At 50.6% G+C, this 18,026-nt stretch overlaps 1 protein-coding gene across 3 annotated transcripts; it reads right to left on the bottom strand.

The window, feature by feature from the left end:
• Positions 1-208: 208 nt before the first annotated feature.
• gpr68 (G protein-coupled receptor 68) lies at positions 209-17,032 on the bottom strand. 3 transcript variants are annotated; one of them, XM_085441325.1, is made up of 7 exons: positions 16,962-17,032; positions 4,676-4,900; positions 4,420-4,569; positions 3,168-3,301; positions 2,847-3,069; positions 2,213-2,393; positions 209-2,131 (listed from the first exon to the last, which is right to left on the bottom strand). In XM_085441325.1, the coding sequence occupies exons 2-7, from the start codon at positions 4,775-4,777 to the stop codon at positions 1,704-1,706; spliced, it is 1,218 nt and encodes a 405-aa protein (XP_085297451.1). In that variant the 5' UTR covers positions 4,778-4,900; positions 16,962-17,032; the 3' UTR covers positions 209-1,703. The 3 variants fall into 3 exon arrangements, with proteins under 3 accessions (XP_085297451.1, XP_085297449.1, XP_085297450.1); XM_085441323.1 differs by lacking the exon at positions 16,962-17,032 and adding an exon at positions 7,008-7,220; XM_085441324.1 differs by lacking the exon at positions 16,962-17,032 and having other exon boundaries at positions 4,676-6,991.
• Positions 17,033-18,026: the final 994 nt, after the last annotated feature.

Raw genomic sequence — 18,026 nt, 5'->3', positions numbered from 1 at the left:
AGACACACGCACACACACAGACGCACACACACAGACACACACACACAGACACACACACGCACACACACAGACGCACACACACAGACACACACACACAGACACACACACACAGACACACACAGACACACGCACACACACAGACACACACACGCACACACACAGACACACACACACGCACACACACACACACACACACAGACACACACCGTTTCTGTTTAGTGCTCAGTTTAAAGCTTTATAAAAATATTCTGTCACTTTCATGTTACGTGCAGGTTACAGCACACAGATCTATAGACACACAGAGTCAACACACAGATTCTTACTATGTACGTATTCAGACTTGGAGGCATTTCCATGCATGCAGAGAGCAACATCCAGACCCCAGAGTGAGTCTCTTTCCTCAGCGTTAAAGTGCTGAAATGGGCTCAAAGGGAGGCTATGAAGACATGCTGTGACCGGTGTGTGTGCGTCTGTGTGTGTGTAAACTAACAGTTTTCTTTTTAAAAGTAAAATGAAGAGAACACTGTGAGTCGTGTTTTTCACAGATGGGAGGCGGTCTGACTGCCGCACGTCGGCCAAACGCTTCCAGAATAAAAGTTACCTGACTGAAATTTGGCTAATCGCCCGCTCACGGTCACCTTCTCGTGGACCTCGTCCCAAATCCCGCCCCCTGACCTTTCATTGTCAATAAGGTGGGTGCAGCCATGTTGGTCCTACATGTTTCTAATACTGACCCGTGATCAGTGCAATGCGATGTCATAGTTTGGTCGGCAGACTGTGTCAGGTCGTGCAGCACGTGGATCGACATGCAAACAGCTGTTGTTTCAGAGAAGCACCGCGGTCAGGCGCTGCATCGTCTGAAGCTCCTCATGCTAACATAAACCCTGCTGCCTTTAAACATGAAGGAATCTGTGAGGTTCACATTATCAATAACTGAAGTCTACTGATGCCAACGATGAGGTTTGTTATCAGCTCTGCTTCAAGTAGAGACAGATTTGTCCTGAATCTGAATCCTCTGCACTTTATCTGACAGCGAGGAACATCGGTGTGACTCAGCGTCATAATAAACTACGTTTTATTAGGATAACAAGAACTCTGGAAACACTTTCTAACAGGTCACCAAAGGTTAGGGGTCACAAAGTCTCAACTTGTTTTAAAGAATTTGCTTCGATAAGTCAAAATCGTCCTGGAGCCAATCGATGGGTCAAATCTGATCACTGATCAATAACCGTTTCTAATGTTCTGTCGGGTCTTCCTGCGTCCCTTCATGTTACGTGTGGTTCTTTAAATCAAAGTGCAGGAAGTCCTGTTGTTTGTTCCGGTGCTGCGGTGAAAGCGTTCGGTTTATTTCTTCCACGTCTGCTTCCTGTTTCACTGTTTGACAGGAACCTCATCGCTGCCACACGGAGCCTTTCAGGCGAGTTATTAGACGCGAATGTGTGTCTAACATGATGAAGTCTTATTAGACATGATGCCGTGACACTCTGCAGTATTTCAGAACTCCTCGTGTGCGTTTTGTCAGCCATGTTGCGCCGTGTCAGACGCCACAGAGGGGTAACGGGGGCTTTCAGTCTGCAGACCTCAGATCCACCCTGACCTCCCTCAGGCTGGGCTGTTGCATCAGCACAGACACGCCCCCACGGAGTACAGCCCGCCCTCATCGTGCAGGCGGGTCATTGGTACCCAGAGGCGTGCTGATCATTTCATTTCTGCCCACGTCCCTCCGTCCTGTCGGGGTTTTGTTTCTGCTTCTCTGTCACACACATTTCCAAGGTGTTATTCTCTGTGACTCGTGCTTTGACGCTTTCTTCGTGCATCCGTGTGATTAAACTCGTGTTTCTGCAGGCGGCGTCCATTTGGCCGTTGTTCAGCGTATTGCTGTGCGTGAGCAGCGTCACGTTCGGCTGGCCATTGTTCTCGTCCGTGGCAACCTCGTGGGAGTCGTTAGCCGGACTGGCGGGACTGGCATTGCCACGGCGATGGCAGCAGCAGAGTATCCTGGCGACAGGTCTGAAGACAACTCTGTAGAGGCCGCGGCGGGCGCTTTCGCTGACGAAACAGTAGAGGACTGGGTCGGCCACGCAGTTCAGGGTGGTCAGCAGCAGGGACAGGTGGTAGTAGTTAAATATGGCTGAAAAACAAGAACCGTGTCACCACAGTATTACGGCACCATCTTTATTTATCGGACTGCTTCCTGCGAGTGAAACGGTACCTTCGATGAAGCTGCATTCCTCCTCCAGCAGCGTGCGCACCAGCAGGAAGACGTGGTAGGGCGAGAAGCAGACGAGGAAGATGAGGATGGTGCTGCTGACTAACTGCCTGATCCTCATCTTCTGATCCGGCTGCGTTCCCGCGCTCCGGCCCACCGCTCGCAGGACCCACAGGTAGCTAATCTAACCGAGACAAAACAAGGCGCCGGGGTTACAGGAGAATCAGGTACTCGTCTACATTTACTGTGTTTGACTCCAGTTTTCAGGGATTTATACTTTAAACCAGCGCCGTGGATAGATTCATCAGAAAAACATGAACAACATTTATTCTCAACAGTGAAGCGAAGAGTTAAAAAAACGTGACATCGAGAAAAGGAAGCGTTTGAATAACCAAATAAGGTCATCGTATATGGTGAGCAGCTGAAAATGTTGAACAACAAATTAACTACAAATATGAAATAACTGAGAACATCGTGAAGATGTGGGATTAACCCAGAGCGGCGGACTCATGGCTGTGGCACCGAGCCAGGAGACGCGTGGCTTCCTGACCATAACCAGCTCTCGTTCTCTACACTTCTTTAAGACCAACGCAGAAATCCTGAAACATACAAAGAACGTGTAAAGCCGTTACCGTACCAACAGAATGGCCAGCGGGAACATGAAGCCGATGCTGATGCGGTAGTAGTTGATTGGACGTTCCCACGACTTCATGGGGTAGTGCTCGAAGCACAGCGAGTGGTTACTGGGATCTTTGCTGAGCTCCTTATGGTGAAAGAAAAACACGCCCACCGCGATCTCCTTCAGCCAGATGATGGCGCTGATGACGGACGCTGCTTTCATGGAGCGCAGAGCCGTGAACCTGCGGGCAGAACGCGTCGTGGTGATTTTACTTCTTCATAAACCCAAAGACGTCCTGATCTCAGCCACGAAGGACGAAACGACGGGAGACCGTCTTACCTCAAAGGATGGACCACAGCCAGATAGCGATCCAGACTGATGCAGCACAGAAAGCCGATACTGATGTAGATGTTCTCGTAGAGCAGGAAACCACACATCTGACACAGCCATTCTCGGTGACGCCAATCATCGTCCTGAAACAGCAACAGCAGACTGAAGGTGGATCAAATAGGACAGGCAGGTGGAGGAACTCCACCCGCGCACGCTGTCAGGGCAGGAGACTGCTAATAATGGCCCAGTTCACCTCCACCTAACACCAACTTAATCCAAGCAGAGCTTTAACACGGCCACAGGTCACATGACTCTGTTAGCGGGACGACGTTAGAGAGATCTGTTAGCACAGTGACATCACAGCAGCCATGTTTTTGGTCACATGATGTCATGGCTGTAGCTCAGGTGGCAGAGCAGGTCAGCCACTAATCAGAAGGTCGGTGGTTCGATCCCAGGCTGCATCCTGGCTGCATGCCAAATGTCCTTGGGCAAGATACTAACCCCGTGTTTGCCTACTGGTGGTGGTCAGAGGGCCCGGTGGCGCCAGTGTCCGGCAGCCTCGCCTCTGCCAGTGCGCCCCAGGGCAGCTGTGGCTACAATGTAGCTTGCCATCGCCAGTGTGTGAATGTGTGTGTGAATGGGTGAATGACTGAATGTAGTGTAAAGCGCTTTGGGGTCCTATGGACTAGAAAAGCGCTATACAAATGCAGGCCATTTACCATTTTACCATTTACCATTAAAAGGGACCAAAAGGCTCCAACAGCACAAACACGGTCCGGTTCAGGTGAAGCTAGCAGGCAGCTAGCAGCTACAGCCACCTGTGTCAGCATCCACCTGTCACTCAGAGAGGCCACGCCCCTAAAATGCAAACTTTAAGCCTTAATGTGAGTGACAAACACATCCTCCCTCGTACAGCTGTTATAAAGGAGGAAATGATCTACAGAGACCAAACAGTTTGTGCATCAGGATGTAAACATGTTTATTTCTGCAGGAACGTTTAACTGTGGGAGTCTGTGGGACTGACTCACTGCTGGAGCCCCCGGTGGATCCTAGAGGAACTGCAGCTTGTGGCACTTTTAATGGCACTGAACCTGAAGTCGAGCTCCAACCACAGCCTTCCACTGTGGTGGGCGGACGACACCACGGTGCTGTGCTAACTGTCTGTGATGACACCGACACTTTGACTGAAACCAGAGCGCCTCAGACGCACCGTGAAGAACCGCCGAGGGAAGAGCGAGCGGAGAGGACGTCTCTATGTTACCTGAAAGAAGTACTGGAGCCAGAAAGGCAGAGACGCCAGGTATAGTAGGTCAGACACAGTGAGGTTCATCAGGTAAACGCCCAGCTCGTTCCTCTGCTTCAGCTGAAGGGCAGCGTGGTATAGCGAGTACACGTTGGCAGGAACACCAACCTACAAACACAAGATCATTCACCATCCAGCACATGGAGATCCTGGAGCACCGTTTATCAGCACTCGGGAAATACTTCCGAAAAGCTAAGATACTTCCATCACTCACCATGAGCACCAGGATATAGACGCAGGAGAACACGTGCTGGTGGATCCCATGGTTGATGCTGCAGTTGCTCATGTCTTCTTCAGACTTGTTGATCACCATCATACTGCCGCTCACACTGTTTCACCCTGACTCGTTCATCTGTCCAGAGCACGCGTGCTGCTCGGCGCTCTGTGCGGTGGATTAACCCGCTCTTGTCTCATCGGGTCTCTGATTGGACGGTTTGCTCTGTGGAAGAGGAGACAGTGTAGCTTAGTCCAGATTAGACACACCCCCCTGCAGGTGAGCAGAGAGAGGTTAAAGAAGTAAATATGATCTCGTTTCTGTCTTTAAATTGAATGTGTGATGTTAATCCCACAGACATTTTCTCAGGTCATCCACACGCACGCTAACCCTCTGAGGTGCAGCCCTCAGGCTGAAATAGATTGTGATGTGCGGTTGGAACGCGCAGACTTCCTGTCCAAACCTGACAGCTAGCTTGGTTACAGGCTGAGCTCAGGTTTGAAATCCAGCAGGTGGAGACACTGAGCAGCTCTACAGTCCTCAGTTTGCACCCAGAGCGCCGCGCTGATGCGCTCCTGTAGGGTACCTGGAAATGTGCAACATGTAGCCAATAATTTAAAACGCCAGCCCGTGCTGACCCACGAGACTTTCTGAAGCATTTCTGTGAGCGCACTCAGTGCTGCTCCTCTGACAAGAGTCGTGAGAGCATCGGACGACGAGCACGTTGCTCTGGGAACTTCCTGTTTGTATCTTTTGCTGTTTTCCCTTATCTAATGCTGAAATGATGAGTAATCTGTGCACAGATATGAAGACATGGTTCTGCGTCACATCATCTCAAACCAACATTTTCTCATTTTTAAAGTTGCATCCTCTGTTTTTCTGCAGCTGTTTGAAATGAATATGTGAGAAACTTGAAGCCCAGCGTCTGAAACGTTCCCTTCCTCGGCCTGAATCAGCATCTGTAATTTGGGACAGAGACGTTAAAACTGTCCTCCAGCAGCGACTTCCTGTTGTGGTGTGGCACGTCGCACAGTAAAAACAGCCTGTTTCTCTGTGGTTAGCGCTGACATCTCACAGTGACGTGGTTCCTAGTTTGAATCCCCCGGCCTCTCTCTCTGTGTCTGCGTGGGTTCTCAGACTTAATCCCACTCATGACATGAGGTTGGCAGGGGACTGCCTGCAGGTGTGGGCTGGTGTTAAATCTAAAAACACACTGATGCTGTTTCACATGTATTATTATTATTTAAAGCTTGTGTGGTGCTGGAAAAACGTTTCTCAGCATGTTGTCTCTGTCCTGGGTTCGTACACAGAAGCTAACGTGAACACAGGCCTCAGCTTCATTGGAACGACCGCAGTCAGAAAATCGTAACAAGGATTTTTGACTGTCTTAAAGAAAGAGACGAGTTCACTGAGACAAACACCTGAACTGCTCGGTCGTCCTCTCAGATCACTGCACGTCCTCACACCACAGATTTAAAATCCTTTTACAAAGCAGCGATGAGATGAAATCTGTGCCCCCACAGCTCAGACAACACACAGCGACCCAGCTTTCAGTTTTTAGGCTCCTCACCTGTGGAGCAAACGTCCTGAACACCTGAGATCAGCCCAAACTGCCCAAAATCCTTTGTGCTTCACATCGTGACACCTGTGAGATGTGTCGCTGTGTCTGCTGTGCTGCTGGCTGGAGTCTGAAACATCAGCAGAGACATCAGCCCTGAGTCACCGCTGACAAACGACCGCCAACAGAGCCGCGCAGCATCACAACAACCACGATATGCTTTATTCTTACAGACGACGAACCCCAGGATCTGCTGCTCGCTGCAGTGGACTCGCTCCGAATCAACCTTCATGTGTTCACACTGACAAACTTCATCTGCCTGAACATGTCTGCTGGTTTTACACACACACACACACACACACACACACACACACACACTCTCTCTCTCTCTCTCCCTCACACACACACACACTCCTCTTGCCTATGGTACGACAACTTTTCTCTGTGCATCTGGTACACTGCGCAGGAGCACTTTGCCCCCCACACACACACACACACACACACACACACACACACACACACACACACGGAGCAGAAGCCACTCGTGACACGCGGCAGAAAAATAACTGCATTGAGAAACTACTTCCTCTGGTCAGTTTCTTTGGCTGCTGTCTGCAATGATAACACGGGTACTCTTACACTGACTCTACTATAACAAAGCTTTTACAAACGCTGATCACAGCCTCACAGTAACCTGCAGACATCCACACACCCACGGCTGGTGTCTTTCGTCACACTAAAAGAGCACCACCACCCCTCTGTCGTCGGTCTCACCCTCGGCAGCCGTGCTACATCCTCTCCATCCTGCAGCCTCAGTAATAACCGCGGCACCGGGTGCTCAGATATTTGTGAGCGTGCGTATCAGCCGGCAGGAGGAAGTGGACTCGAAGGGAGACTCCTCCCATCCTCAGACATAAACAGAGGGGGTGAGAAGAGGCTGCAGTCAAAGACAGGTCCCCTTTATTAACACGCAGTAAAGCCAGTCAAACACAAATATGATCGCTGACTCCAGAGGCCCAGGATGTGATGGCGATGGCTGCAGCGTTTCAGGCCATCCGGGTGCTGAGGCCCCTTAAAGTCTCCTCTCTCACCTCGTCAGGCACGTCCTGAAACCTCCGCCCGACCCCCACCTCTCAAATCTGAATTTCTCCATATCGGGAAACATGAGCAACACCGGGTTTCCCCTGCACGCCGCAGGGCTTTGTGCCAAACATCAACTTTTCTTCTGTAACTGTGATGGGACAGCGTTTCCATGTTTCATATCCACCCACGACGCAGATGTGTCAAAATACTAAGAAACCAACGGCCCACGTGTTAATGCAGATGTGGGACTTTTCTGTCCAAACGAGTTCAATAAAAAGCTCAGCGACACTGACTCAAGAGCTCCTCATTAAAGGCTCATCGTCTACTGAAACACCTGTTTAAACACTGATAGATCTACTGACTGAGCACGCCGCGGTCACGGCGAGGTCACGCCGCAGTCACGCCAAGCATATTTTTATTCCAGAACCCGTTAAACTGAGTGTCCAGTGAGGTTACTGCCAGACTCTGAGAAAAGAAGAAAGAAACGAGCTTCATTGGTCACGTACACAATCATACAGAGCACAACATGCAGTGAAATGTGTCGTGTCCGAGCTGCAGACAGGCCGCAGATGTAGCCGCGCCATGTCAGGGCTTGGTGGGCCTAGCCAGGACCCTTACTGGATACTGGGAGGGAATCAAACTTGCGACTTCCACTCCAAAGCTGTGTGGTCTTACCACTACGCTAAGAAGGGCGACGTGTTTCGATACGTTTCTGCGAATGTTTGATGAAATCTGATTGGTGAGCTAATCCAGGCGCTCCGTGTGGCCGCTCATACTTCCTCAGTTCTCAGGCTCTGTCACTGTGTGAAATCTCTAATGGTTGAGAAACGCACGTCAGTCCTGCTTCATGCTATGATGACATGAACGGCACACAGATGAAAGTAAACCTGTGAAGTTCTCCCTGGTTAACGTGTTGCAGTTCGAGTGACGTACTCTTTGGAAAACAGAGCTCAGGTTGATTTGAACCCAGAACAGAAGCTGGTTCAGAAAAAGAGGAAAAAGGTGTTTGTGCGAGCAGAGGCGAGACAGCGTTTCCAGGGTGGTAGAAATGCTCCACTGCCTTCAGGACTGAGAACAGATGCAGCTTCCTGTCGTGAAGCCCGGATTCAGATGGAATCAACACAAACTTCCTGTTCAACAAACGTCTTGTCTGCACTGGACTCGCTGTGGTTCTGCCTCGGCCCGTCCTTTGCGAGCCGCTCTTTAAACTACAGAAACCAGCAAAGAGTCCTGACTTCTTCGTCTCTGATGTTCTAGATGGAAAGTTGCTTCATTGTCCTGGTGGATTCGACTGCTGTTCTTCAGCCAGCATAATCCTGCTCTCAGCATCGCTCCGCTTTATGCCAGTTTGTTTGTCAGAGTCGTGACAGAGTTGGTCACCTCAGTCAGCGACCGTCACTCAAGTCGGTCTGCCTTCAGCTTTTGTTGCTCGTCGAGTTCCTCTGCTTGTTGTTGTTTTTAGGAGTACAGATATTCCAGTCCTCCAGTGTGGGTGACTTTGACACAGCTCACTGTGTTGTGTCTAGCGGAGGTTTTACGTACAGACCCTCCAAACCTGCAGAGATGGGCTGCTGTGCCCCATGCACCGCAGTGACAGCAAACCTCAGTCAAGCACAGCATCAGTGAAAACAAAGGGTCAGTGTGACTCAGTCCTTTCAAATAATGCCATGAAACACGTGTGCACATCCGCCTATGTGTGCAGGAGCTGTAGGCGTGCAGCTTGTTGTCAGCCTCCATGTCTCAGGTTTATCCCTCCATATGAAGTGGTGTTTTTATGTCTCGTGTGCAGCAGAGGCCGGGTTTCCTCGCCGAGCTGAAGGTCACATCGTGTGAAGGAAGACTTGTTTTTGTGCTGGTCGGAGCGAGCGTCTAAATGGAGCGATGGTGACAGTCAGCGTAACCTCTAACTATATCTGTTAGCTTTGGCATGGCGGCGTCTTTGCAGCGACTCCTTAATAACACGCTGCAAAGCGTTTAGAGCCGCAGCAGGCCGCACTCTGAAACCACGGCTATCATCTCGCTACATCCGTCCTCTCCGGTTTAAATCAGTCAGATTAAGGAACAGCCGGATGTGCACAACATTCCCGGAGAGTCGAGCCGAGCCGAGCTTTGAGACACACGCAGCTATCCTGCATGCTCCATCCGAACACTGAGAAGGCCGTCTGATACGCGAGCGGCACCTGCACGGGTCACCTTTTTCCTCTCAGCTCACAGACAGCTGACGGTTTCCCGCCACACACACTGCTCTGATTGGTCACCAACTCAAATTCAAACCCTCGCCAGCAGGCTCAGCGTGTCAGAGACGAACCATTTGACCAGAGAGCTTCACCGAGCACCGACTCGGGGTTAAAACTGCAGGAACACATCCACGCCGAGATCACCATGGTAACAGATGACTCTGTGATCAGTCACCTGATGGTGGTAACCATGGCGGCAGCAGGAAGTGGTAAATTAGACCCCGCGAGCGTCCTGTCAGTGTTTGCTTCATCCTCAGAGTGCTGTGCCACAGAGCTCATCCTCGTCATCGTCGGCTCTGATTGGCTGAGACGGGTTTGTAAAATAAGCACGTTAACGATGCATAATAAACAGGACGGCTAATAACTGTGACATAAACACATTTCCTCCAAATCACAGGATGTTTGTGTTTGCTTTAGCCCATCGTGAGAAGTTCTGTCAGCGCACAGCGGCGTGTGAGCTCACATCGATGCGCCTGCAGTGCTGCTCGCTTCACGGGGCAGATTCATGTGAAGCTGCTGTGACACGACTGCTCGCCACGAAGCACAGCTGTTCCCATGCCGGACGTCGGTCTGCACATGAACTATTAAAAATGAGGTTAAATGGTTAAAGTGGACTCTGAGCTAGTTTAAAGAGTTAATCCCGAGTTAAACACATTAAAGTCTCACAGAAATCCAGAAGACGGTGAAGTCAGACTCATCAGGCGTAAAATCATCCCGGTTATGTGATGGTTTCAATTACTTCTATCGTTGTAAGTATTCTTCCCTTATGACTTGGATGTAAATTAAAATACTATTTCAGTATTTAAGGCAGATAACCTAAGTATGAAGAATGCTTACATGATGTACATACTGTGAATGCCTGCTTTTGAAACCTTAATAAAAATATGAATTAAAAAAAAAAAAAAAAAAAATCATCCCGGTTAATCTTACTCAGAAACCACAGACTGTATACAGAAGAGGGAGGATGTGGAGCTTCAGTATCAGAGATGTTTAAAGCTTTTTACTCACACTCTGAGCTCATTGTTATAAACATGTTTGATATTATTAAGCTGTGATGTAACATCAGCAGGGGGCAGGAAGTATCCAGTCAAAACCTTCTCATTGTGTTTCCTGTGGATGAACGTATGAGCTGTACCTGTACGTGCAGAGTTTCACAATAAAAGACCGTTTGCACTGACACTTAAAACCTCTGTCCCAGTGTCAGCCACGCCCAGTCACTGGAACCAGGTAGAACCACAGGGAGCATGTGCAGCTGATCAGGAGATTTGAACCACGAACCTTGATGTGAGGTGACAGTGCTGAGTTAGCGTGTCAGGACGATGCTCCTCCCTCTCTGATGCATTCACCTGGCGGTCACGACTGCTTGCGTTTTCCTCCAAATTCAGAATGTCGTACAGTCTGAAAACGTTGCGTGCAGTCAAACCGTGACTGCTGTCGCAGCACAGTCTGTGTTCATCATTAAAAGTTAACGATTTCAAGCGCGCGCGGCGTCACTGTGGTCCCGTCTCTCTGCCGTATCTCACGGCGAGCTAAGGACTTTGGGTCAGGGAGACAAAAAAAAGTCCAGAGACTGCAAAATGTGGCCAGATGCAGTCGGACGTCGTGATATTTTTGGCTGTTTCTGACATACTATTTGGGACATACTAAATCTTTTTCTGGGTTAGTGGAATGCAGCCTTCGCGAGGAAACACAAACTCAGCTGGTTGCGGCTCAAAAACCCTGCTGTGCTTCAGTGCGTCGACAGATACAACAGCCTCAGGTACAGTAACCCCACTGGCTTCTCACTGGGAACAAATCTCATTTTTCTCCACGAGTCACCAGGGTTGTGTAAGCCACCAAAGCTGAAACACTTCAAAATAAAAGGTTTGAAATTTCAAAATAAAAGTTTTTTTGTTCAGCTGCGGTGGAAATGAGTTTCCTCCGGAGGGTGGCTGGCCTCTCTCTTAGAGATAGGGTGAGTAGTTCAGCCATCCGGGAGGGGCTCAGAGTAGAGCTGCTGCTCCTCCACATCGAAAGGAGCCAGCTGAGGTGGTTTGGGCAGCTGACAAGGATGCCTCCTTGGCGTGTTCCTGGGTGAGGTGTTCCGGGCATGTCCCACCGGGAGGAGGCCCCGGGGCAGACCCAGGACACGCTGGAGAGATTACATCTCTCGGCTGGCCTGGGAACGCCTTGGTGTTCCCCCGGATAAGCTGGAGGAGGTGGCTGGGGAGAGGGAGGTCTGGGCTTCTCTGCTTAGGCTGCTGCCCCCGCGACCCGGCCTCGGATAAAGCAGAAGAAGATGGATGGATATTGGTTTTTTTGTTCCAAGTTTTCATGAAGCTCAGAGGAGGAGCAGCCCCACATGAGCTGAAGGCTCAGCCACACATCCTGTTAGAAACACTCAGAACTCATTCTAGTAAAACTGCTTCAGTCCACCCACAGCTGCAAGCTGCTTTGCAACCCACCTGCTCCTCTCCTGCTGTTTCTGAATCAGACGGTTCAGACTCGAATCACAAAACTCACAGAACCAAACCTAATAAGGATGACTGCCGTGATCCTGCCTGAGTTTGAATATAACAGCAGCATCATTAATCATAAACTGATCACTGATTAAACCATTACCTGTTTCATTAACGATCAAAAGGAATTCATTCTGTGATGTTATTTCCTGTTTTATTTTGGTGATTGGACTTCCTCGCACTTCTTGTCTTTATCAGCTTTCCTCCTCTGTTATTGGCTGCCCCTCGCTGATATTTTTCCTCCTCTCCTCCTCAGTCCACTATGAAGCGGGGGCTGGGCTGCCACCCTCTGACCAATCACAAACATGGATAAATGTCCCGACAGCAGAGTTTATAAAGGACAGAGTGCGACTGTGCAGATGTTAAACCCAGACTGGACGTGCGACAGCAGAGGGAGTGTGTGTGTTAGCCGCGCTGAGTGAAAATCACATGAAGTTCCTGTTACGGCGGCAGGAAGGAGAATCTGATGGAGCAGGTGAGGGCGACACCATCAGTTACCATGGTGATACACCTTCGTGGTACAGGAAACTCAGAGTTAACCCTCACGTTACCCAGCTCGTAGTGCAGACTCTGAGACGGTTACCGTGATAACAGACTGTGTGATTCCCACCCATTCTGACCCTCAGCTTCACTTCCTCACTCACACCGGAAACCTTCTGATAAACACGGCGGCTGTGAACGAATCAGCGCGAGGATGGAGACAGCGATCGATGTGGACTCTGCGGTCTCCATGGAGACGCTTTAAGTATTAATGCTGATCAGGACCAGCAATCAATTTGTCCCACTGATGGATAAATGTCTGCCATAGCTGCAGCTGCTGGGTCTGAGTGACATCACAGGTCAGAGCAGCTGTGATCTGATTGGTCCAGATTTGTATCTTCAGCTGCTTCGACCCGTCAAGTTAAAGCTGAACATTTAAACATCACAAATGACGAGTGTTCATTTCCCCACGCTCATGCTCGAGTCCCCGATGCGCTCGGAGCTTCTCAGAGCTCGCTCTGCTGCCCGGAGCAGGCCTCGGGCTCGTTCATTCTCCTCTCTCTGCAAACACAACAGCAGTTACGTAAAAGCAGCCTCTGAGGCTGCCGTCCAAGGAAGCACTGCGAGCAGCGTGAACGAGCACCATGAGAAGTTCGAACACAGCCGCACCAGCTGACTCTGCTCATTCCTTAAAAAACGTTTCCAGGACTAAAAATTCCACACGGTATTAGTGGAAAACAAACACACATCATGATTCATAACCAAACAAAAGCACTTAATAAGCTGCAGCAGATATGAAATCTATGGCCTCCTCCCTCCGGGGAAATCAGCTCCATCCAGCGGGAAATAAATCAGCTGTTTTGATTTGCTGTCCTCTCGGCAGATCGGCGTGCACGTACGAGCATCCCTACGTGCGCTCTGGTCTCCATCGGTAGGCTTGTTTCAGAATCAGCTGATTCATCACTCGTTCATCACAGAGCTGTCGATAAAGTAATCAGATTCCTTCATCCTTCACGTGAACTCAAAGATAAGTCAGGCGCCTGAAGCGTTCGCCCTGCAGAGCATCTGAGGGGAAGGATTTGACGCGTGCTGTGATGTCACTGCTGTCGATGAGTGCTTCCACTCGAGTGTCCGTGGGGCGCAGACGCCGTCGGTCTGAATCTCATCAGCGCTGCTCGCAGCCGACAGCTCGGCACGCCGCAATGCTGTCTGGTACTTGGTGTGGAAGGAGCCAGCAGACCAATGTGATGCCACAGTGACACATCGACCCACAGGACCACTTAAGTCCTCCGTGGAACATCTTTATCCCAGATCCTAGATCAAATTGGGATGTGAGGAATGTGGAGGTCAGGTGAAACACGGCGTTCAGTCTGAGTTATGAGTTTAAACTTTGATCTAGATAAAAGCTTTTCCTTTGTGTCAACTGAAGCTCACCATTTAGTTCACTTTGAGCCAAGATGATCGACAGACGGTCTTTGGTTGACATGCTGAACCTGGAAGCAGCAGAAGCAGATGTCATGGAAACCAGTGGAGCGATCATTAACCCCTTGGAGGTGGCAGCTGGCCGTTGCCAGTGCGCGGCGTCCTGAGACGCTGCTGCTGTGATTTGTTCCACCTAGGCTCCTCCCCCAGTCTCCAGCAGACTGAGCCATTTTTAGACCTGTTTCCTGTCTTTGTGCCACGACGCAGGTGTGCAGGTGTGTCCTGCCTCCCCCCCACCATGACCTGGGATAAGCAGTTAGAGAGCTGATGGCGCTCGCTGTGTGGCACCGGCCATGAACAGCGCAGTTCGCTAACGCTTTAACCCTGAGGTCTGATCCGGTGATGCCGGACAGGAAGGGTGGCGTGGCAGAGGCGGCGCTGCCGGACTTTTTCTTACTGCTCGAGCATTCTTAGAGATAAACAGGAGAGGGTGGGGGCGTCTGTATTTATCAGCAGCTGATTGGCTGCTGCAGCTCGTCATGACAACGTGTCTCTGAGCAGTTTGCACCTCGCAGAGTTCAACCCCGGTTCCTGTTCACGCTGTACACGAATGGGACGTGTTTGAGGAACAGGCGGCAACAGGAATACAGGAATCTGATTGGAGGTGAAGAACTTCACAGTGAAGATGAGGAGGTGATTTCCTCAGGTCAGAGGTCATTCTTCAGACTGTCAGCATTCATGTGGAGGTCGCTGAGGAGCAGCAGGCCTCAGACAGCCTGGACTCCCTCTACAGGAAGAGGCGGAGCTCTTCTTTAAGTCAGACTGAGCTCAGGGTCAAATGTTTCTGCAGGTGTAGGCGAGCGGTGGTCAGCATTTCTGCCTCACAGGGAGAAGGTCCTGGGTTTGAATCTAGCAGCTGGCCGTGTTAGCTGCTGATGGGTGGAGCAGATTTTTCCAGGAGACGGAGATCATCTGTGTTCACGAAAGGACTGCAGGTGGAGCTTCTCAGATTACAGGACGTGTTAGTTTGCAGCAGCTGCAGCTGAAGTCTGCAGGGCCGTCCCCACCTCCACCTCCGTCGGGCAGCTCTTAGTGTCGGTGGATGCCCGTGTTATGAATAACGCACACGCGAGCGGTGTGAATGTGCTAATGTGCAGTTTATGTAATGTCAACAAAAGCACCGACATCAGCACCACGATAAAACACAGGCCACGCCCCCAAGAACACAATGCAGATACATAATGTAGGCAGAGGTTATCTGTGCGCCCAGCGCAGTGTCAGCCTCTCACATGTTTGTGCTGTCCCTGCTGGACACCAGAGGAACTGCAGCTCCTGACTGCCCTCGCGTGTAATTTGGCGTGTGACGCATGGCTGCTTCAGCCTGCCAGAAAGTTCCAGTGGGATTCTTCCCAGAGACACGACCAGCACGTGGGCGGCTCGCTGCCTCAGGGCACGGACACAGTCGGAGCCAGAAAGAAACCCAAATAAATCCAGTGTGGACGAAGCTGGACAGCAGTGTTAGTCCCAGCGTCCGTCTCCGTCCTCACCGCCGAGCACCTCCCTGAGACTCCCCTGCTCTGAACCGCTCCCCGCTATTCGTATGATGGTATCTCAGCTGTGTCCATCAGCCACAGGTGTGGCATCAGCCGTGGGCTATCAGGGTCAGTCGATCTGTCCCACCTGTGTGACTCCCACAGAGACTGACTGAGGGGCTTTCAATGCTTTGACTCATTGATGTACGATTAGTTTAAGGAGCTCTGAAAGTTTCCATGAAGACGTTTCAGTTCTAACAGACCGGAGTGTCCCCAAGAGGGCTGTGGACCCACTATTGATCCTCTACCTATCACACGAGCCAAGGTGTGAAGATGGGTGTGGGTCACAATTAGGTGAACCCACTGTGAGATGTTGCTCCACCGTATCATGTGACTTACTGAGATGTGAGTGGGTGTAATCCAGCTCTGAGATCCTTCCCAGACGCCTTAACGGGCTCTCACAACTCTCCACGATGACCTGGATGGCCGAGAACCTTCACAGACCTTCGGTTAGCTAAACTGATCAGAGTGGGGTGGGCCCACTCAGAGCCAAGTGTCATGTCCACACCGCCTGCCTGTAATTGAATCCACAGCGAGCAGGTTCCCACTGTGAGCTCGAAGCTTTCAGGCCCCGGGGGTCTGCAACAAATACATTATTAATGTGCATCATGGCCTCACGTCCTGCACGCTGCTTTAATAACGCTCCACACCTGAGCTCAGCCTCTGCAGCTGAACGCTCTTCAGGCCTGCTGCTGCCCCCGCGGGACCCCGACGCCCCCCGAATACTAACTCAGCCTCTGATCGAGCAGCTGAAAGGACACAGGCTCTGAGTGGGAGAGAGAAGCCGCCCTGCGTGCCAGATTTCCTGCGAGCCTACCCGAAACCACCACAGACTGAACCCATGCATCATTTACCGCACATCCTGACTACAGCCGGGAAGCTCCCAGGATAACACGGCACCACCAACATCGGGACTCCTGATTCAGACCCCAGCAGGACTATATGTGAACTGTAAACTAATCCTGCTGTGGGCACCTGCCTGCTGCGTCACTCACACCTGAGAGTCAGCTGTGCTGAGCGGTGGAGGTGGCGATCCTCCAACACCTCACTGCTCATTAGGAACGACAGCGGTGCCTTCAGGTGTTGTGGGACATCACAGTGACGTGACTGAGACCCAGGTATTCCCTCCACAGGTGATGTGACGTAGTCTGTGCCTTTATGGCGCTCCAGCTGGAAACGACCCGCGTGCTCACCGCTGTTAATCATCCTGCACGCACGTGCTCTCTGAATATTACATGAACGAGCTCCACGCTCCATCCAGCAGGAAGAATAACACACGCCAAAACCAATTAATAACTGATCAATAATTAATAACTCACAGCTTCAGACCAGCCAGAGAAATGATCTGCATCCAACAGCACGAGCCCGCTCACACACAAACACACTTTCAGGGTTTCAGTAAGGACACGGTCTTACCGGCTCTGCAGCTCCGCTCTGAATGTCTCTGCAAGCGCTGCTGCTCTGCCTCCTGCCTGCCCACACACACAATCTCACTCTGACACACACACACACACACACGGTCTTTATGATATCCAAGTGGGAACATATGAAAGTGTCCACACAGTCCACAGCTCTGCTGCACACAGTCGGCATCAGCAGACCTCAGGGGAGTCGGCCCCTCCTGGCGGAGATTCATGAAATGAAATTAATTAATAAATAAATAAAGTGCTGGGAAGTGGGGCTTGGGGGGGGGGGGGACTATAGAATAACACATTTTCAGAGGGAAGAAAGAAAAGGAACAATTCTTAAGAAAAAAAACAATAGAATAAAATAGAAATGTTTACATTTTATCGTGTTAGCTGAGTTTATTCTGTTTTGGAGTTCAGACCAAGGAAACATGAACAAAGGCAAATCCAATGAAGACAAAGTGAGCGCCATCCTGAGCACGACTTCTGATATCATCTGATATCATTGAAGCTCCTCCCCTGCAGAAGGACAGATATTTTTCTTCTGGAAGTTTTCATCGTGGCTTCGATGAGGACCTCCACCGGTCAGATCTCCACACACACACTATGCTCGAGGAAAAAGGAAACAGGAAGTGATTCAGGCGTCTGATGGTGGCCTCAAACCTGAGGCGGTTAGTTTCAGCCACAAACACGTTTGCGTTCTCAAACGTTTCGGCGTTCTGGTCCCAGTCCACCTTGTTGAGCTCCAGTTCACCATTTTAGTTTGATCTCAGCTGAAGTTTAAAGACACAGCTGAAGTTTAAAGACAGGCCGTGTGTTCAGCTCCCTGCCCTCCAGCAGGCTCACGCTGCTGAAGGCGGAGCTTCCAGAGTGAGCCGTGAAGGCTGGTGTTGGTGGGTTTGCGGCGTCCTCAGGACGTCTGCCGGCATGGTGTCAGCTCCTCCTGATCCGATCATTACGGCGAAAAGCTGAGAGATGTCCACAGGGGCTTCCGTGTGGGGACAGTCTTCACATGATGTCCTCTGTTGATGCTGAAGACTCAAGCTGCAGCAGGTCAAAGGTCAAAGATACCAGG

The sequence above is a fragment of the Copadichromis virginalis genome, linkage group LG19 (assembly GCF_057382275.1).
Source record: "Copadichromis virginalis isolate Kocher_CV1m ecotype Utaka linkage group LG19, C_Virginalis_male_GT1.1, whole genome shotgun sequence".
In the NCBI taxonomy this organism is placed as follows: domain Eukaryota; kingdom Metazoa; phylum Chordata; class Actinopteri; order Cichliformes; family Cichlidae; genus Copadichromis; species Copadichromis virginalis.
Note: the sequence above shows the minus strand (reverse complement) of the source record. Positions and strands in the feature narration are given on the sequence as shown.